The sequence below is a fragment of the Ovis canadensis genome, chromosome 12 (genome assembly GCF_042477335.2).
Source record: "Ovis canadensis isolate MfBH-ARS-UI-01 breed Bighorn chromosome 12, ARS-UI_OviCan_v2, whole genome shotgun sequence".
Lineage (NCBI taxonomy): Eukaryota > Metazoa > Chordata > Mammalia > Artiodactyla > Bovidae > Ovis > Ovis canadensis.
The window spans coordinates 90,746,060-90,766,825 of NC_091256.1; the positions used below are offsets into that span (position 1 = coordinate 90,746,060).

The 20,766-nt window shown below is 59.1% G+C and overlaps 1 protein-coding gene across 1 annotated transcript; it reads left to right on the top strand.

Annotated features, from left to right (window-relative positions):
* Nucleotides 1-1,127: 1,127 nt before the first annotated feature.
* Nucleotides 1,128-8,253, top strand: RABIF (RAB interacting factor). Its single transcript, XM_069545021.1, has 2 exons — nt 1,128-2,326; nt 5,905-8,253. Exons 1-2 carry the CDS (start codon nt 2,201-2,203, stop codon nt 6,148-6,150), a joined length of 372 nt encoding a protein of 123 aa, XP_069401122.1. The 5' UTR covers nt 1,128-2,200; the 3' UTR covers nt 6,151-8,253.
* The last annotated feature ends 12,513 nt before the right edge of the window (nt 8,254-20,766 follow it).

Below are 20,766 nucleotides of genomic sequence, written 5' to 3' on the forward strand. Positions count from 1 at the left end.
GAGGGAGCCTGCAACACGTGGAAGGCTGAGGGGGCGTGTTACTTGAGGGTCTTTGCTGGGCCCTAGACACAGAGCAGCAGTGCAGGAAACGTGTCCCAGACCGAAGTTCCTGTGACTTCACCATTGCCCACCCCCGCCCCCGCCCCGGCTGCCGCACCTGTATCCCAGGAAGGCTTTCCTCTGTTGAATCAAGGACTGCTTTCTCCACTGTTGCCGTCGGTACTGTTTATAGGGGGAGGGGAGGAGCGGGGGTGGCAGTCGCCTGGTGACTCCCCTGGTTCTTGTCAGAGCATACTTCTGCCAAGGAGTCGTTTTTACTGCTGTGTTTTGTACATGTTGTCCTTTCTTATTAGAACACCCCTTCCCTGTCTTTAGACTGGATCTCACTCATCCCAGGACGGAATAATCGATGACAACCGAAACCCGTTTGTTAGTTCAGTACCTCCCGGCCTTCTGAACTTCCAAGGCTCCCCTGTGCTGCGCAGTGACATTCCTGCTCGGAGAATTGGGAGTGTGGGGACAACGTGGTCGCCTAAACAAGGAGGCACTTTCCCTTTGTTCTGGAATTCCTTTTTTTCCTCTTTCCCTGAGTTATATTGACCTAAAGTTCGTTTTGTTTGTATTTTTTTAAGAAAATATTAAAAAACAAAAAACAAAAAACAGTGGTCTCAAATGCCTGTAAGAGTTTGTGGCAAACCAGCACCATCTTCCAGACGTTCCGGGGGACAAGGCATAGACAGCTGCTGTAGGTCCTGTCTCTTCAACCCGTTCTCTTGTGTGTTTGCCACTAACTGCTCTGTTTCTGTTAGACAGCTGAGAGGTCTCCGGAGACTCATTAGCATGAGGCTATCCGAATGGCATATTCACGGCCTCCCCTCACACTCGGCCCTGACTCGGAAACCACAGGGAACAAAGCGGAGGCAATCTTGGGCTGGTTTTGTACCCGCTTGAATGTCAGGGCTTTAGTCGCCCCAGTCCTTTTACCGTTTCCCTCGGTTTTGTGCCACGTGACTCAAATAGCTGCAGAACGCTTGCAAAACTGCAAAAATCCTGATATTTCCAGAGCAGAGGGAAGGGGGAGCCAAAGAGGTTCAGGAAAGAGGCCTGCCAGCCTTTCCCTAGCAGATGGATTGTGCCTGCTGATTAAACCAAGTGGTGACACTTGTGACTCATTCTCTCAGGGAGGAAGAGGGGAGGCGGAAGAGTGGGGATGAAGAGAGGATGGCCCCAGGCTGGCTTCACCGCTGACTGACTTCCCATTTCCCAAATAGTTCCGAGAAGAGTGTTGCCTCGGTAAAGCTTTTTCTGGCTCCCCGGATGGAATCACTCCTAATCGGTGCTTCCAGTGCACTTTGTTCTGCGGATTGTCTTTACCCTAAGTCCTTGTGTTTGCGTCTGTCTGCCTGTTTAGACTGTGTTTTCCAGTACAGAGTGCCGATCATCATCGTATGCTCACATCCTACAATTGTAGAAGATTGTAGTATATTCTATTAATTGCTCAGCAAAGGTTGACTTAATGAAGGACAAAGAGGAGAAGAAAAACATGCCGACCGGGGTGGTTGGGTAAACGAGACATTCCTCACAAGACTTGGCTCCCCTTCCTATTCCGCTTCCCTTGCCACCTCGGGAAGACCGCGCCCGCCACACTACAGCCAGTAAGCTAGACGTCTTAAGACTAACCGGGGAGAATGAGAAACTGGAACGACCCAGAGCAGTGGCTGCAGGCCATGCCTGGATCCCGAGCCCCGGAAGGCAGCCCTTCCGACCGTACCCCCATAGGGAAGCGCTTGAACACCGAGTCTTGCCCCGCAGTGAGTGGTCAGCGCGACCCGAGCAGAGAGCAGCGTCTGCAGCTTCCAGGCCCCGGTCTCCGCCCCAGAGAGCAGGTGTCGCGCGGACGCTACTGCGGCTGAGATTTGCTCTGAGATCGGGACGTCCCCGCCGCTCCCGAGATGAAGCGCACACCCGGACTGGCCCAGCGCCCAGATGAGCCCGAGCAGCGCCCCGTCACGCCCCAGGACACACCTGTCACAAAGCCCCGCCGACCCCGGCCGCCCGGCCCGGAAGGCCCGCGCCTGCGCAGTGGCGTCCGGCGCCGAGGCCGCGCCTGCGCGGAGCGCGGGCCGCCGCGGCCGCGCCTGCGCGGTGTGAAGAGGCGGCTCCGAGCTGCGCGTCTCCGCCGAGGGCCCGGGTGGCGGCCATGGAGGCCCCGGCGCCGCCGAGCGAGCTGGTATCCGAGGAGGGCCGGAACCGGAAGGCGGTGCTGTGCCGGCGCTGCGGCTCCCGCGTGCTGCAGCCGGGCACGGCGCTCTTCTCCCGCCGGCAGGTGAGGGCGCGGGGGACGGGCCTCGACCCCGTCCCGTCCCGCCGGGGCCGCACACAGCGCGGGGCCCCCACGCCGGGCCGCGCAGACCGAGCTCCGCGGGGCCTGGGCCGTAGTTCCTCAGACCCAGATGTCGGTGTCCGTGGCCCTGCTGTCGCGACCTCCTGCCTCTTTTCCCGCGCGCCGCCGCGCTCCGCCGCGCTCCGCGGGGACCCGGGGAAGAGGACGTGGACGCGGGGACCCGCGGGGAGTGGGCGCGGGGACCCGGGGGTGTGGGCGCCGGGACCCGGGGGGAGTGGGCGCGGGGACCCGGGGGTGTGGGCGCCGGGACCGGGGGAGTGGGCACCGGAACTGGGTGAAATGGGCGCCGGGACCCGGGGGAGTGGGCGCCGGGACCCGGGGGGAGTGGGCGCCGGGACTGGGTGGAGTGGGCGCCGGGACCCGGGGGGAGTGGGCACCGGGACTGGGTGAAATGGGCGCCGGGACCCGGGGGGAGTGGGCGCGGGGATCCGGGGGGAGTGGGCGCCGGGACCGGGGGAGTGGGCGCCGGGACCGGGGGAGTGGGCGCCGGGACCCGGAGGGAGTGGGCGCCGGGCCCCGGGGGGAGTGGGCGCCGGGCCCCGGGGGGAGTGGGCGCCGGGCCCCGGGGGGAGTGGGCGCGGGGACCCGGGGGGAGTGGGCGCCGGGACCCGGGGGTGTGGGCGCCGGGACCGGGGGGAGTGGGCGCCGGGCCCCGGGGGTGTGGGCGCCGGGACTGGGTGAAGTGGGCGCGGGGACCCGGGGGGAGTGGGCGCCAGGACCCGGGGAAGTGGGCACGGGAGGAAGGGACAGCAGGCGGGGGACGTCCTGAGGCCAGAACAGGCGGAGCGCTGGCTCCAGGTCGGTGAGCCCCGCCCACGTCGTGTGGGTCGTCCGCTGCCCAGAGAGCGGTGGAGGGTGGACACAGACCCTGGGGTTTAAGTGAGGGAGTGAGGCTCTCGGCCCTCGACTAAGTTCTACGGTCCGTGTTGTTTTTAAGTGCGATGAACAGTTTCTCTATAAAATGTTCTCGGTCCATTGGTAAAACTCAGGTTTCAGAGAGGAAATTGCAGTCACAGAGAAAAGAAACACTCAGTGAAGGGCTTGAGACCGCAAAGGGTAGCAAGTTAGGGAACGGAGTCGCTGCTTCCTTACATTTTTTGAGGGGATGGGTGGTCGGGGCAGGGGAGCCAGAGGAGGTGGGCTGGTGGGAGAGAAGGGGAGAGCCCGAGTGGGTGGCCGCCCAGCAGGTGTTCTCCCCGCCTCCGTCCCCGGGGGGATGAGAACGTGTTGGCACCAGAGTTCAGTGCACCTTGGTTCCTGAGAGCCGAGACCCAGCAACAGCCCAGGGCCTCCCAGGGGTGGCTGAGGAGCTGCGGGACAGCAGCACCCTGGGCACCACAACGTGGGTGACTCTCCAGGGAGCTCTGCTGAGTGAAGAAAGCTGGTCCCAGAAGATTACTACTGTATCATTCCGTTTGTGAGACGTTTTTGAATTTTAGAAATGGAGAACCAACCAGTGATTGCCAGGAGGTAGGAGGGGGAGGGTGGGTGTCAGGGGTGCTGGTGAGTGTGGTGTTAGACGGGCAGGAGGATGGTGGTGAGGGCGGCACCGTGCTGTGGATGTCCTTAATGGCACGCTGTGTGTCGTTTATCACAGTGAGAGGTGAGGAATCAGTGGAACATGCTGCCGCTCTCTAGGCGGCCTCGCCCTGGTTATTGTTGCAGAACAGAATTGCTCTAGACCGTGACTTGAAACCATTTTGCTCACGAATTTGGGGATTGGCCAGGCCCAGCTACATCTTGGCTCTTCCACTGGGGGTCTTTGATGGAACAGCAGTCAGAGGGGCTGTCTCAGAAGCCTGCTGATGCCTGTGTCCACCTGTGGACCAGGAGGATCCCAGCGTCTGGAACAGGCTGCGGTGAGGTGCTCCTCCGTTTCTGCCAGCGGTCTCAAGGAAGCCACAGTTCCCACTCGGGCTCCCAGAGAAACCGGCAAAAGAGGCCCGGCCTTCCCTCACCTTGCCTGTCCCCTCCCCTCAGCCCGCCAGGCTCAAGCGGGGAGGCAAGGTGTCCAAAGCTTGGGAGGACTGTCAGAGAATGTATGGACATGCTTTAAAAGCACCACAGGTACTTACTGAAGGGACAGTTGCAAAAAAGGTTAACAGATGGTTGATGGCATCACCAACTCTATGGACATGAGTTTGAATAAGCTCAGGGAGTTGGTGATGGACAGGGAAGCATGGCGTGCTGCAGTCTGTGGGGTCGCAGAGCCTGACACACTGAGCGACTGTGCGAAACAGAAGTGCACTCTGTTTTGTAAGTTTTTATCCTCAGCTGCAGTATAGCCTGGGCTTCCCAGGTGGGGCTGGAGGCAAAGAGCCCGCCTGCCAGTGCAGGAGACGCAGGAGACTGGGGTCCAATCCCTGGGTCGGGAAGCTCCCCTGGAGGAGGGCATGGCAGTTCACTCCAGTGTTCTTGCCTGGAGAATCCCATGGACAGAGGAGCCTGGAAGGCTACAGTCCAGAGGTCACAAAGAGTTGGACACGACTGAGCGGCTTACCACGCGCACACACACACATACACACAGTGTAGCATGCTTGCCAAGTTTTCTATGATGAGAATGTATTTTTATAAAGAGAAGATATTTTGTGTTTAAAAGGGTAGTGTGGATAATTAATGAAAAAAGCACAAGAGGTTTCCCTGAGACATCAGCAGAATCTCAGAGTCCAGTGCAGCTCAGCAGCCTGTCCAGGACCAAAGCGCTAGCTAGGGTCCACCACGTGGGAGGAATCAGAGGGACTGCCTGTGTATATGCGTGCATGCGTACACCAGAGGCTCTCCTCATGGGTGGGAGGTGCAGAATCCTGGAGATAATAGTCCAAATTCTAGGAGGCTTCTTCCTGTTCCTTTTCTAAATGCAGCATATTCTTAACAGTGATGGAGCACAGTGAAGCCAGATAGCCGTGTTTACCCTGTTAGTAAACGCGTAAGCTCTGCTCTGGATGCTGTGCTGTGGCAGGCACTGGGGATGTGCTTGTGAGCGGGAAGATTGACCTGGTGGAGGAAGACGCCGATAAACAGCTGAGCCAGTGAACAGATAAGATGGTCTCAGAGAACGATCAGCGAGGAGCAGCGTGAGCAAACGGGGGACGGTGGATACTTGTCATCTTGATGGTGTGGTCAAGGCTCGCCGCTGAGCAGTGTGTTGGTACCGGAATGTGTCCGGTTGTCCACTTGAGTTGTGCGAGTGTGGCAGTTGAGCCTCAGTCAAGCCGCTTTGAAAAATGCAGGCACGGGAAGGTAGTCCAGGTTGTCTGGTTGGAGGAGACCCGAGGACGTCACGTGTGAGCCGAGTGTTAGGGAGCCCTTAGGAGCTGGCAGGAAGGCGGGTGCGTCGGGCCGGGTGGGTGGGAGCGGAGGAGGGCAGGCCCTGTGCGCCTGGGGAGGCCCCGGTTCCCCCGTACCCAGGGCGCACTCTCCCCGTTTTCCTGAGAACCCCTGGGCGGGGAGCTCTGGGCCGCAGGGAGTAAGCCGGCCCGGCCTGTGTTCTCCCCCTGCAGCTCTTCCTTCCTTCTATGAGGAAGAAGCCGGCGCTGGCCAGCGGCGGCGGTCCGGAGGGCGACCTCCTGCAGGAGCACTGGCTGGTGGAGGACATGTTCACTTTCGAGAACGTGGGCTTCACCAAGGACGTGGGCAACATCAAGTTCCTGGTCTGTGCAGACTGTGAGGTGGGCCCCATTGGCTGGCACTGCCTGGATGACAAGGACAGTTTCTACGTGGCTTTGGACCGGGTTTCCCATGAGTGACAGGGGGTGGGGGGGGCGCAGCTCCCCCTGCTATTAAAGCTTTCCCCGGGGACCGCCCTGTCTCCTGCTCTGCACTGACATCCATCGTGAGCACCACCCGCCCGTCCAGCCCAGGCCCACGCACCTCCTTGTGGCCTCCGCGCGGGCGCTCGCTTAGGTCCTCTCCCCCTCCGCTCTCCCGGCTCCAGGACACGGTACTCCCGCAGATCTCCCCTCCCGGCCTCCCTCCCGTGCCGGCCTCCCTGTCTCCCACTCAGGAGTTAGCCGCTGTCCGCCCTGAGGACACATGACCCGGAGCACTCACGACAGTGCTGACCACTGAAACGTGCCTTTGAGTCTCCTTCAGGAAAGCACGTGAGCACCTCAGAGCGACGTGTGTGGCTGACTTTGTCTACAGTAATTTATTCTCTAAGAGTAAAGCATTTCCAGACTGCAGGATTCCAGCCACCCCTCAGAAGTACTTTACTTTGGACACACATCTGAGACCACCTCGGGGGCCTCTCCTGGGGCTGATGGAGACTTCATTGTGCAGGCGGACGTGGCCCCCTTCCCTTCCCACCCTGCTGTGGTTTCTCTCTGGGTCAGCTCGTCACTGCTGTCAGTAAGCTGCAAATCCGGTGTGCGCTTCTGTCTGTCGGCCACGCCGAGGAGACCCCGGCCCTGACTGCGCACCCGGCATCTCCTGGGACAAGTGGAGAGGGTGGCGTGCTGGGGGTGGCCTTTGCCGTATCTCGCACGGCTTTCTGTGTGGTTTTCCTGGACTCGTAAGCCTTCCCGGGCACCCACGGGAGGCGACATAGTCGGCACAGAGCTGGCTCAGCAGGGCTCTCCAGGGGCCAGACCTCTGTCCAGTGCCTCTTGTCGTGGCGGGGCTGCTCTGACAGTTCGACGTTCAGCACCCTTCTCGGTTCTGCGGTCTCTCTGAGATGCCTCACCGGCTCAGGAGTCCATGAGGCCAGGTTCTCGGCCTCCTCCCACATTCCCTGCCTCTGAGGCTCAGGAGGCTAGAACGGGAGCGAGGACGCAATGGAGACCTTACAGACATTCCTTTCCCCATTTTCCAGCTGCTGTCTCCGTCCTCCCCCCAGAACTTACTCTGAGGGTCCCCCACTAAAGTGCAAGCCTTGGACACAGTTTTGCAACCAGCCTCTCACCTGGGCAGGTGGCTTCAGTCCCGGCTTTAGACTCACAGGCTCTGGAAGAAAACGGATTTGCAGGAGGGCGGTCAGGCGTCCGTGATTGTGGCATTTTGCAGAAAAACTGAGCATATCCCCTCAGGTCAGAAGGGACAAACCACGTAGATGCCTCTGGGGACATACAGCCCCTCAAATTATGAGCCAAAACCTGGGCAGTGTTTTTTAAATTAGACTTTTCCTTTCCTTTCCTTAATCACAGAAACGGTATACATTCATTGCAGATAAATACAGACGTGTGTATGAAGTTGTTTTTAATCGCTCGTACTTGCGCTGTCCAGAGACTGCCCACGGTGACGCGTGCACACTCCTCCCAGTGCTTTCCTGTGTGTACTCATGTAGGATTTTCAAAAACAAATACGAGGTCATATTTTTTCTCATAACTTACTTTTTCCATCTAACAAAGTACAGGCTTCCCACGCAGGAAACATGCACCTCTGCCCACCATCGTGGTGAGCAGCCACTTGTACTTCGGTGCTGTGACTTGTTTAAACGATCCACTGTTAGGCTGCCTCCGGTTTCTCGTAAATCACGCGATGCCAGTTGCCTGTCCACGCTTTCCTATCGCTTCCTCGGGCTCCTGAGCCGTGGGCTCGTGGGGTGGGTGGTGTCCCTGGGCTCCGCTTCCTGACGCGGCGCCTCGGAGTGGCGGAGCCCCTCAGCCTCCTGCCCGGCAGCTCCTGACACGGTATTTATCATCTTAAATGAACATGCTGCTACTGTGATGGGAGGAATGATAGTGTCATGTTTTCATTTTTGCTCATTGCTAATGAGTATTTGACATACTTTCCATTTGTGTTTCTTTTTTTGAGAATTGCCAAACATTGTTCCTCCAGTAGCCAAAAATATAGTTGTTTCTCTGCCTTTTCAGCTTGATTTGAAAGAAATAAATGCATTTAAGCAGTGGCAATTAGACTCCTGCACATCCTTGGGCCGAATATAGAAGTTGAGACAGAGAGGAGGGCTGAAACCTGCGCCTCAGGACTATCCTGGGGTCTCTCCGCTGAATAACCAGCCCCTGGGTGTCTGCCGTGAAATGGGTCATCCTCCACCACACACACACACACCCCCAGTGTGGGTGCCTTGACTTAGGGAGCCCAGGACTGAGCCTGATTATCGGCTGCAGCTCTTGCGCTGGAGCAGTGGGCTTTTCCAAGGCCTTCCTGTGTTGACCCAGAACCGTACGTGTACTGACGTCTACTGCCGTTACCCCATTGCACAAGGCTCCTCGAGTAACTCCACCCTGTGGCTGTGGCGAGGCCTTCTGCCCGGGTACCGGTTTACTCACCACCAAGTGAGGTCAGTTCAGAAGGCAGCACACAGTATTGTAAAAGTCCTGCAGCAGCAGGGTACTCCCAGGAGTTTGGAGAATTATTGGACCAGGATCGCTGAGAAGACGGAGGCCCTGGGTGGTGGGCTCACTGTGGTGGGCGCTCCCCTCCCAGGGGCATTTCCCGTCTTCAAGGAGGCTGACGGGCGGTTCTGATGACTTGCGTAGTCGGGAGTAGGGCCTGCCAACGGGTGTGCCCCTGGCGGCCACCCCTCACTTTGGGGTGAGGCCCCCCCAGTCCTCTGCCCCAGGAGCAGGTGAGACAGTGGGGAGCAGAAGGCTTTGAGGGGTTGCAGCTCAGCCTCGAACTCTCAGCCTTAGCATTGGACTCCAGTGACCCCAGTGTTGGCAGGAGCCAATAAAAGCCTCTAGAGGAAAATGTCATCAGCGTAAGCTTTTGAGTCCTTTCTACAGGCAGTGTTGCTAATTGCTAATTTATTGCATCCTGAACGCAATGAACTGTAACCAAGTGTATGAGACAAGATGATAACACCAATAAAACGAAGACTATGGAACAGGCCCCTTAGGCTGGGGAATATAGGAGCTTTCAGACCAAGCCTGTAAAATAACCGCTTACTCTAAAGGAGATACCAGATGTGGGGGGGCAGAGAGTGAATTCTAGAATCTTAAAATCCAAAACCAAAGTAAGAATTCACGGGAAGCTTATAATAGTGGATTAGATACAGCTGGAGAGAGAACTAGGAAACGAAACTGACAGTAAGTCTGCGAGCCCACAACACAGAACGAGCAAGTGAGCTCATGGGCCGGAGAGCCACGCCCACAGGCTGGACCCACTCCAAGTCACATCTGATTTACTGAGATTCAAGAGCCTTCAAGTTAAGAATGGTTTTGCCTTTGTAAATGGGCATGTAAATATCTACATAAAATTCTCAGTTTTGCCTCAGCCCACAAAGTCTATTTATCTAGTCCTTAAAGAAAAAAGTTTGTCAACTCCTAACTGTAACAATGTGAGAGCTGGACCATAAAGAAGGCTGAGTGCCAAAGAATTGATGCCTTTGAACTATGGTGCTGGAGAAGACTCTTGAGAGTCCCTTGGACTGCAAGGAGATCAAACCAGTCAATCTTAAAAGAAATCAACGCTGAAAATTCACTGGAAGGACTGATGCTGAAGCTCCAACACTTTGGCCACCTGATATGAAGAGTCCATTCATTGGAAAAGACCCTGATGCTGGGAAAGATTGAAGGCAGGAGGAGAAGGGGACGACAGAGGATGAGATGGTTGGACGGCATCACTGACTTAACAGACATGAGTTTGAGCAGGCTCTGGGAGACAGTGAAGGATAGTGAAGTCCGGCGTGCTGTGGTCCACGCGGCCTCAGACACAACTGAGCAACTGAACAAAAAGAATTGTGACAATGTCAACTTATTCCTCAAACTGATGTATGTAAACTTAATAAAAGCCCTATCAAAAACCCAATAGGTTTTTTTTGTGTGTGAAATTCAACAACTGATTCTCAAAGTTGTATGTGAATACAGAGGACTAAGAGTAGCCGAGACAGTCAGGGAGGAAAGCCAGATGGGAGGGTTTCTCTTTGCGAGAGACATGGTAGTTTGTCACAAGGGTAGAACAAAATCTCTTAGAAACAGCCCCATGTGTATGGATACTTGACTTTAGACAAAGGCAGGGGCCATGGTCTGGAAGGGCAAGGTCAGGAAGACTTCAGCAAGGCTGGGAATGTTCTTCTTTTAAAAGATCGGCATAGTGGTTATGTCATAAATTAAGCTGTACATCTTTTGTGCTCTTTTCTAGTAGGTTTTTAAAAGAAAGCAACAGGACTTCTCTGGTGGTCCCTTGGCTAAGATTCTGCACTCCCAGTACAGAGGGCTCAGGTTGGATCCCTGGTCAGGGAACTAGTGACAGATTTTATTTTGGGAGGCTCCAGAAAGAGGACAGTGAGAAAGCTGGCTTAAAGCTCAACATTCAGAAAGCTAAGATCATGGCATCTGGTCCCGTCACTTCATGGGAAATAGATGAGGAAACAGTGGGAGACTTTATTTTGGGGGCTCCAAAATCACTGCAGGTGGTGACTGCAGCCATGAAATTAAAGGGCGCTCACTCCTTGGAAGGAAAGTTATGACAGGCCTAGACAGCATGTTGAAAAGAGACATTGCTGGCAAAGGTCTGTCTGGTCAAAGCCATGGTTTGTCCTGTAGTCATGTATGGGTGTGACAGCTGGGCCATAAAGAAGGCCGAGTGCCGAAGAATTGATGCTTTTGAACCGCGGTGCTAGAGAATTGAGGATCCCTTGGACTGCAAGGATATCAAACCAGTCAATCCTGAGAGAAATCCACCCTGAATATTCATTAGAAGGGCTGATGCTGAAGCTCCAACACTTTGGCCACCTGATGCGAACAGATGACTCAATGGAAAAGACCCTGAAGCTGGGAAAGAGAAGGGCAAGAGGAGAAGGGGATGACAGAGGACGAGATGGTTGGATGGCATCATTGACTCAATGGACACGAGTTTGAGCAAGCTCCAGGAGAGAGTGAAGGACAGGACGGGAAGCTTGGCACAGCTTGGCGGCAGTCTAGGGTGTTACAAAGGATCAGACAGGACTTGGCGCATAAATGACGAGCAGCAGGGAACTGAGAGTCTGCACGCCACAGAGAGCCAGCGCAGCCGAATACGTACAGTGACCAGCAGCCCTGTGCAAAGCCTGCTTGTGTAAGCAGCTCGGGAACCACCTGCACAGCCTCGCACTGGCTCAAGAATGACTGCTCCAGGGATGGCCCTACTGCCTGCCTGGCACCTCGATTCTTTGCCCCTCCATCAGGACAATCTCGTGCCCACAAAGCTGGTCCACCTTCCCTGGCCCCTCCACCACCCAGGCTCACGTGTAATTGCTCTGAAGTGGGGGAGCATGGGGGAGAGAATGTAGGCCCGTCCGGATTCTTCAGAAGGCTTGGACACTAGAGGCGACCCCGGGCCTTCCCCTCCAATCGCAGGTGTATTTTAAATTCCCGAAGCAGGTATGAGTGGGGGGTGTGAAAATAAGCAACCTCATCTTACCTGGAGTGAGGTCAGAAGGGGCACTTTCAGGCCCCGTTTGCAACACCAGCAGGAAGAGGGAGACGGGGTAGGGCTGTTTTCCCCCGGCACAAGGCAGGACACTTTTCACACAGGCAGTTTTTCTCCTCCTAAGCTCAGTGAAAGCACGTCCCTCTCTGCTCTCCTGACGTGCCTGTGACTCACCACAGCTTGCCTGTCCCAAGTCGCAATTCTCTGCTATTCCTGAATAAACCTGTTTTGCTGGTAAAAATAACTGCCTTTTATTTTTGAGGTTGACAAGAGAGAGGAAAAAAAAGAGATGGAAAAGTCAGAAATAAAAATCTAAACTTGGAAATAGATAATAGAAGTAAATCCAGATACCATGTAAAAGGACTAATTTTAATTGGTGTGATGTAAAGAAGCATACTGTCAAGGTATGGAGGTGGGTAATCCCACAAGTAACAGAAGGGCGTTACTGTTTCAAATGCATGTGTAACTCCTGGGTCAGTGGAGGATGGAAAGAGGCTCTTACCAGGCTGAGTCTCCCAGCAGGTGCGGTGCAGGCCAAAGAGGCAAAGGCAGATGGCGGTGCTGAGTTCAGGGCCAGGCAGCTTCACACTGACCCTTGATGGGCCCACCTTCCGCAGAGCAGGACTCCCCACGCAAGTTGTTTTGTTCAGGGCAGTGACGCCCAATGGCTTATGCGTCTGAGCTTTGTACACATGAAGTTTCAGAGCACTCGCTTGAATTTCCACCCACTCTCCCCTTATCCCTTGACCAGAACATCCACTGTGGAGCTGGCAGCCTCAGAAACCACCACGGTTGAGACCAGAGAGCACGCTTCATAGTTCCAAGTTCACCTGGGCACCCTGGGCTTGAGCCACCTGAGCCACCAGGCATTTCATCTTTAAATAGTTCAGGGCGCTTTCAGATGGCATGGCTAGGGTGTTGTGGGTAAACAGATGCAGGAAGCCAGGGGCACTGGTGGGCGACCCTGACTGTCTCCCTGAGCTCTACCAGGGGGAAGTCATCGCCCCTGCAGGGTTTCCAGGGCAAGAATCCAAGCCCAACCCACACACACTGCTGCACACTGGCAAGGGACTGCAGGAGGGGACAGGGCAGGAGTCCTCTAACTGCGAAGGGCACAGCAGTGAGGTATCATTGCGGGGGCCCAATCACCCTATAAAACCAAACTCCAGCCATTCCTCCCACACGAGGAAACGGACCCGCGTGTTGCACTCGGGTGTTCAGAATTAGAACCGCACCTCAGAGGTCCCTCAGCTGGTCACTTGAGAGGCGAAAGGTGTGCAGGCCCGTCTTCATGCAAACGCCGGAAAGCAGCCCGGGGGCGCGCAGCCGTGTCCCGCGGGGGCCGCCGCGCCCGCTGCAGGCCGCCGCCGCGGCTCGGGCCGCAGGTCCGCTGGGCTGCCGGGCGGCCTGGCCCGCTCTCGGGGCGGCCCTCCCTGGGCTGCAGCGCGGCCCTCGGCCGCCCCCGGCCGCCGCCCTCTGTGCCCCCGGCCGCGTTCTCCTCGGGCGGCTCTCGCCCTCCGCCGATTGCGAAGCCCGCGCCCGGCGGCGCACCTCCCCGCCAGGCCCGCGGGGCGCCCCTTCGCAGGGCTTCGGCGGAGGGCGGGCTGGCGGACAGGGCGCGGCCCGGGGCGAGCGGGGCGGCTCGGGGGGCGCGCGTGCTGTGCCCGCCGGCCTCTCAGGGCGCCCCTGCCTCCGCCGTCGGGGCCCGGGGCGCGAAGCCCCTGCGGCCGGCGCGGCGCCCCCTGGCGGCGGGGCGGGCGCGCGCGGGCGCCCTCTGCCGGCGCCGCGGCCCCGCCGCCCTCACCCGGACTAGCTCGTCCGCGCTGCGGGGCCGCCCGCCAGCAGGCGCCGCTGTGGGCGAGCGTTCACAGCCGCCCAGCTCCGGGGCTCGAAGGGCCCGGCCCCGGCGCGGAGCGCCTCTCTGAGGGCCGCGCGAGCAGCGCCCCGCCGCCCCACCTGCAGGCCGGGCCCGGCGGGGCGGGCTTCTTGGTCTTGTCGCGCCCCGGCGCCTGGGGACTCGGAGCCCCGAGGGCCTCAGAGCGGGGCGCCGCCTCCCGGGACCGAGGCCCGCTAACACCCTGCGAGGCCTGGCCTGCGTCCCCCCACCCCGCGCCGGGGCCAGGCGGGCCCTGCCCGCCCGAGGGCACCGCACCCGGCGATGGCGGCCTGGGGACGCGGGAGGAGGACCGCAGCGCCTTCCGTGAGGCCGGCGCGGCAGCGCGGAGCTGCGGCTGGCCCGAGGCCTGCAGCCCTCGGCCCTGGGACAGCGGGTGCTTGGGGTCCCCCCGCCCGGAGTCAGGGGAGCTCTGCTCGCGGGAGGCGCTCCTGGAACTGGGTGGGGGCGTCGGGACACCGAGCCTCTGCGAGACTGCTCAGGAGGGCCCTGGCAAAGCGTTTCCTGAGTCGGGGTCACACTCAGAACGGAGGCTGCGGGGGACAGCGGATGTGCAGCTGGGCCTGGACTTCCTCGCCTGCCTCTCGGGCTCCTGAGGGTCCTCGCGGGCCCCTGCTCCGCCTGACCTGAGGCGGCCCGGGGTCCCCCCTCCCAGTCCCCTGCTCTGACAACCCCTTCCCGGCTTTCTGAAGATGTGTTGTAGGCTTTTTGCACCAGCGTGTGTTCTCATCCCTATGGAAAGTCAGCGAGGCGCCCCTAAAGCAGGACCGGGTGTCTGTGAGCAGAGGGAGGGGCCTCTCAGGGCCCCTGAGTGCCCCTCACTGGCCAGGCCGCAGGCAGGACTGCTTAGACGTGGGCCTCAGATCCCTCACGCCCTGCCTTGGGCTCCACCTGGGTCCTGTGGGGCGGGCAGTGAGGCCTGGTCTCCCGCCCAGATGGGGTAAGAACTGGCTCCGTCAGGCACCCAGCCTGAGCTGCTGCATCCGGCGAGGAAGATGCAGCCAGCCCCTCTACCCAGCCGCTGCACGGGGGAAGGGGATGCCGCAGCCAGCACTGGATCCACCAGACGCTAGTGAGCGGACACACGCCCGCGACACCTGCAGGACATCCGCACGTCCGCAGCCTGCTCTCTGGCCCGGGAGGCTGGACACGTGTGGAGCACGGGAAGCCCAGGTTGGGCTGTGGCTGGTGCTGGCGGCACCCACCGCTTCCCCGGGGCTGCCGTGTAGTCCAAGTGTGGATCTGGGGGTAGAAGCCTGAGCCGCCGGCCCTGCCACGCTGGCGCCTCACGTTGCCACCTGACGTCTTTTGCAGCCTCCTCTGACTCTGATCTGTGTCTAGCCCAGCAGGTGGGGGGAATCAGCCTTGATGCTCTGCTTGTTCTTCGATGCCTGAGCACGGCTTTCCAGCTGGGAGGGGCTCCCGCTGGCCTCCTGCCCCTTCTCCAGTTCCGCCCGGACCTGCCCAAGGCCTAGAGAGCTGGGGGCAGTGGCTGGGAGCTGGCAGCTCGTGCTGCCCCTTCAGAGGGACTGTCCCGATGCTGTCTCCGTGTCACCTGCGGGCCTGAAGCATCCCCAGGCTGAGGTCTTTCTTAAACGGAGCATTTTCTGTTTGTCATCAATTTGAATAACAGCTGCTTTTCTTTCTTTTTTGCTTTTCTTTTTTAAAATTTATTTTTGCTGATACACAGAAGACAACATAGCGGTCTCGGGGCACAGCACAATGTTCTGGTACGAGTGTGTATTGCCAGTAAGTGGGGTTCTGCTGGGTGGAGGCTGTCTCAATCTTCCAGCGTCCTTGCCTCCTTCCAAGGTAAAGCAGAGGCGCTTCCGCCCGCAGGGGGCCAGGACTGGCCCCCCCCACCGGTTCCGGGGGGGCCAACGTCGCCCCTACGAGTGTTCGGGGCCCTGGATTGGCCCGAAGGAGAGGCGAGCCACGCCACCTTGGGGCTCTGACTGCAGCTGCTGGGAGTGTGTTCCCCCTCCCGCTGGCACCAGAGGGCAGTGGAGGCTGGGGCTGTGCCCTCCAGGCCGGTGGTGAGCCTTACCAGGGCTCCACCCAGCACCTTACAACTACGCAGGGTCCCAGAGCCAGGATCCCAAACAGTGGACACCTGAAATCATTATAAAGTGCCTGTGAGCCTCTTAGGCAAGAAGGCCCATAGCTTTTTATCCTCAAAGGGATCCCCACCAAGAGAGAAACTGTTACGGGAAGCGCGCTGACACCACCCACCCTGGCCGGCACCACAGCAACCATTTGCATGAGTTGTTTTAAGACAGGAGGTCCTGGTAAGGAACCTGGAACTAATAAGCCTCCATCAACTGGAAGAGTTTGGGAAAGGTCAAAAGGAGACCACCTCCCAGAATCCTCTGTGGCATTCATCTTGGCTGAACAAGCTGTGCACCACCAGGAAGGACTCTGAGTCAGAATGATTGGCTAAGGACAACCTGGAAACTAATCCCATCACCATAAAACCCGAGACTGCGAGCCATGTGGCTGAGCGGTTCTCCTGGGTCCCCTTGCCCTACTGCTCTCCACCCAGGTGCCCTTTCCCGGTAAAATCTCTTGCTTTGTCAGCACATGTGTCTCCTCGGACAATTCATTTCTGACTGTTAGACAAGAGCCCAGTTTCAGGCCCTGGAAGGGGTCCCCTTTCCTGCAGCAGAACCACTGATTGAGGGTCCAGCTGCCTGCGGTCTGAGAGATCAGTGTGTTCTCAGCAAAAAGGCCCAACAGGAACCACAGGCTGGACCGGACTTCCTTCTGGCACAGCCCAGGGTCCAGGTGGTTTGAGAGGCTCTTGCGGCGAGACAGGAGTGGGCCCAAGGTGGGGTCTGCGATGTGGGCCTGAGTCTTCATGCTCTGGTTTCCGGACACACTTCTAGACTCAATGTGTGTGCGCCCGCCACTGAGCTTCTGTGAGCCCAGCTTGATTCAGCCCTGGGAGGGGTGTGCTGAGAGGGTGGCGCCCAGCCGCCCTCTGACCCCCGCGGTGCCCCTACGGGAGCTGTCATCTGGCGGTGGGTCTGGCCCCCAGCCTCCCGTGCCCCTGCAGGTCCGAGGGCAGAGGCCTGCTGGCCCCGGCGCGACACGGCCCTTGGCTGCACTGGTTTGCCAGTCTTAGGCCCAGCTCCGGCCCGGGCCTGGGTCTTCCTTACCTGCACCCCTTTCCATTTTAGGGAACAGTTTCCCTGCTAGAGCTGTTCACTTTCTACTTGAGAACCTTTAAACTTCCTGGCTCCCCTAGGACTCCAGGGGCTCGGGGTAGAGGGGCAGTTAAGGTCCGAGGGGAAGTGGGGCGGTCACAGAAAGCTGCCCGGCACCTCCTCAGGGATCTGGGTCTGTGTCGGGTGGGTCTGCCCAGCCTGCTCTGCTGGGACCTCACTGGACACAGGAGCCGGCACTCTGCTCTCTTTCTGCCGCTGCTTTTCCCCTGCTGGGTGCATGAATTCACACCTATTAGCAGTTCTGTTCGTTCGGAGCATCAGGGAGAGACCAGCCCTCACCACACAGGAGCCCAGGCAGCCGGAAGGAACCTGAGCCGAGCCCTCCTGTGCTTTGGTGCCAGTCAGTCAGTGGTGGACAGAGCGAGCTGTGAGGTTCATCTGCACCAACTCACAGCCGCCACTTCCTCCCCTCGTGATCCCAGAGTGGAGTAGAGTGAGCTGGGCTCTGTTCCTACCCCCCATCGTTTTTGTGTTTTTTAAATAATCAGGGAGAATCTGTTAAGGCTGTGCTGGACCCCACCTCCAAACCCAACATGGGCCAAGTCCTTTCCCAGGGAGAGCCTTGCACAGGTTCCATTCTTGTATTCATGTTGACTCGCGTAGCCGCGCCACGTCTTAGTTGCAGATCACTCTGATCTTTGGCGTGGCAGCTGGCATCTTTGCGGCATGTGGGATCTAGCTCCCTGACCAGGGATCGCACCCAGGGCCCCGCGCGTTGGGGGCTCAGAGTCTCAGCCACTGGACCACCAGCAAAGTCCCCCGGGCTGCTTTCCAACTATGGAGCCCTTGGTGGGGTGAGGACAGAAAGAGAAAGCATTGCCTTTGGAGTTGTGTCCTGAACCAGGGACATCTGCAGCCCACAGATGCTCTGCCCAGGGCATGATGTGAGCCCTCCCCGGCGGGCGGGGTCCGCAAAGCTGCTGCCGTGGGGCTGGGGCCCTGGGACCGCCGTCCTGGCTGCAGCAGAGTCCAAACTCAGGGGACTTCCCCCTGTATCCCCTTACTCTTCGTGCCTGACCCTGGCCTGGGAGCCATGGGAAGTTGGCTCCCTGCAGGCCTGCCCGTGATCCAGGACAGGAGACAGAGGACGTTAGTCCAGTGATGGGACGATGGGAAGGTGAGGGGCCCTGTGCTCGGAGGGCTGTGACAGGGTGGGAGGCGGCACCTGGCTTCAGACTCTCTCTGCCCGGGGTGGCTGCGAACTGTTCCCCTGTGACCCTTTCAACAGTCTTCCTCCTCTCACGCGTGCCCCCATTCTCCCTGGACAGAGGCTGCGACGGGTCAGCGCTGTGCCCGGGGCCTCCTGCCTACAGAGGGGCTCTCCCTGTTCCCTTCTTCCCTCCTTAAAGCCCCCTGGAGCTGGGGTGAGAAAGGGGCAGATGTGGGTGGGGGGCACAGGGGGCCCCACCCGGCCGAGGGCTTCCGGGAGCCAGACGCTGGCAGTGGCGGGGTGCTTGAGGCCGAGCCGGGGGTAGGCAAAGGTGTGGGCAACACGGGCATGTTTATGCTCAGATGATGCTGAGTCCAGTCGTTTGCAGCTGAAACTGGAAGAGGGAGCTGGGGAAGAGTCGAGAGCTGGACGACCTTGACTTGGCACTTTTCTTTCAAATACTCCTCCTGCATTTCTGTGTGCCTCGGTTTATTCTAGACGCTACAGGGAACCAGTGGGGAACAAAAGGGTTGAACTTCCTCCTGCATGAAGCCTTCAGGTGCCTGCTCTTGGGGAGAGCCTGTCCTCCGAGCAGCGGCTGTCAGCCTGCAGTGGTGCGGTGGGGCCTCCCGGGTTGCCATGCTGGTAGGCAGAGACCACGGTGCTGCTCTGCGCCCTACCAAATGCAGGGTGCCTGTCTGCGCAGAGGAGGGCAGTGACCCCCTGAGACCTCGAGTCTAGGGATTAAGGTTCAAGGGGAGGTCATAAAAGGCGATCACCCCTGCGTTCCTGACAGCTCTCCTCCTCGAACGTGGTCGGCTCGTCACCCCCGGGAGACGGAGCTGGTGACTTAACGCCTGCTCAGAAGGGCCTGGCGGGGCCCCCCAAAGAGCAGCATTCCCCCCATGCTCTCTCCCCGCCACCCTCGGGAAGAAAGCCGGGTGAGTGGGGCCCCTGGGAGGGGACGCTCTCCTCCGGCCCCTCCTGGTCTGTGAGCTGAGGGCGTGGGCTAGATCCCAGACATCCCCGCGTCTCTCTGGAGGAAGACATGGGGTCCAGGCTACGAGGACGCAGCCGAAGGCAGGCTGAATGAGGCTCTTCCTGGCAAGCCGGGGCGGCCTCTCCCGGGAGAGGCACGCGGGGTTCCATGCGGCAGCCGCTGCCGGGAGGCGGCTAGCCCCGGCCCGCTCGGTCGTCTCTTCTAGAGAGGAACCCAGTGGGGTCAGCGGTTAAGGCCCCGCAGAGGTGTGAGGGGCCATGTGGAAGTCCAGCTGTGTTATTCAGGGTTGAGAGTGCAGACTCTGAAGCCAGACTGGCCACACGTGGGCCCCGGACTTGCTGCTCCAGCACTGAGTGGCCCCATCGAGTCGCTGGGCCCGTTTCCTATCTGTAAACTGAGAGGCAGGGCTTCGTTGGTCCAGCGGTTAAGACCTCTCCTTCCAGGGCAGGGGCTGCGGGTTTGATTCCTGGTCAGGGAGCTGGGACCCCACGCGCCCTGCAGTCAAGAACCCAAAAGCATAAAACAGGAGCAATACTGTAACGAATTCAATTAAGACTTAGAAATGGTCCACATCAAAAACTTAATTAACAAATTAAAACAGATGGAAACAGTGGACCCACGACCACGGGCTGAGATGAGGATTAAGTGCCTGGACTGGGTCCTGGGCGCAGCAAGGCTGGCCCATCAGCAGTGGCCCCGGGGCCTGGTCCGAGCGTCCTTCCACCGCCTCCCTGTGTCCAGCAAGCCTCCGTGCCAACTCGGAGGAGTCCTTTCTGTGCTTCCCCCAGGCACTTCCTTTCCTCCAAATCTAGCTCTTTTGAAGACACTTGTTCTTGATAGTTCACGGTCCCAACTTCCCCACCAAGGCCTCTTGCCACTCTTCTGGGGGTCTGGAGCCTCACGACTGTCCCCGAGAGTCCAGGCGTGGCTGCACACCCCCACCCACCACCCACCAAGCGCCCCTCAGGGCCTCCTGGCCAGACCCTCATCCCGCCTGAGCCCCCAGCAGCTTGGAGGTCCATCAGAGGGGACCCTTCCTCAGCTGCAGGCAGAGAGCTCTGTCCTCATTCCCAGCCACGCAGCGGGAGTGAGACCCGAATGTCTTACTGGAGTGATGGGTGGGGCTGGATCCTGGCAGCAGGACCTCCGATCAGAGGAGTGAAGTGTCAGCGACGGGCCCGTGGCCCTCGTCTCCTGACGAGTGACAACACCCCAGGGTCTGGTGCTGGCAACCACCCCACGGGGTGCCTCACGGTCCCCCAGGCAGGGTGTGCTAGGGCCGCCCAGACTGGCTGTACTCGCCCCTGCCTTCCATAAGGTGGCTGGACAACCCCGCCTCTGCCCAGGGCCCTCTCTACAGCACTGGGAACCTTCATTTGTAGAGGACCACTTCCAGAGGGTGAACAGAAGCCAGGGCACTGGAGGCGCCCAGGCTTAAGGCCTGGATGTGTTAGGTTGGACCCCAACCCCGGGGTTATGGACCTACCAGCCCTACAGCTCCCCGTGTCCTCCTCCAAAGGCTCTGGGCCTGCCTCCAGTCCCACCGTCCCTATCGCAACCCACAAGCTGAGAAGGAGAGGGGCTTACTCCTGAAAGTCAAGAAGAGGGTCCCTGCCTTGGACAGAGCCTCGAGAGACCCCTGCATGGGCGCCATGCCCCCTTGCTGCCGCAGCGCCTCATGAAACTCAGATCCGAGGTCCTGGCACCACCCCTGATCTGATAGGCCAGCATGTGGGTGGAAAGGAGGCGGACAGGCCCACTCTGAGCTCTAGGGACCCCGAT

What these genes read in the sequence shown, in the direction of transcription:
- RABIF (XM_069545021.1), top strand. Translation starts at nt 2,201, where the DNA reads ATGGAGGCCCCGGCGCCGCCGAGCGAGCTGGTATCCGAGGAGGGCCGG. An exon ending in CGCTCTTCTCCCGCCGGCAG is followed by an intron (nt 2,327 to 5,904) that starts GTGAGGGCGCGG and finishes CTCCCCCTGCAG; the next exon opens with CTCTTCCTTCCTTCTATGAG.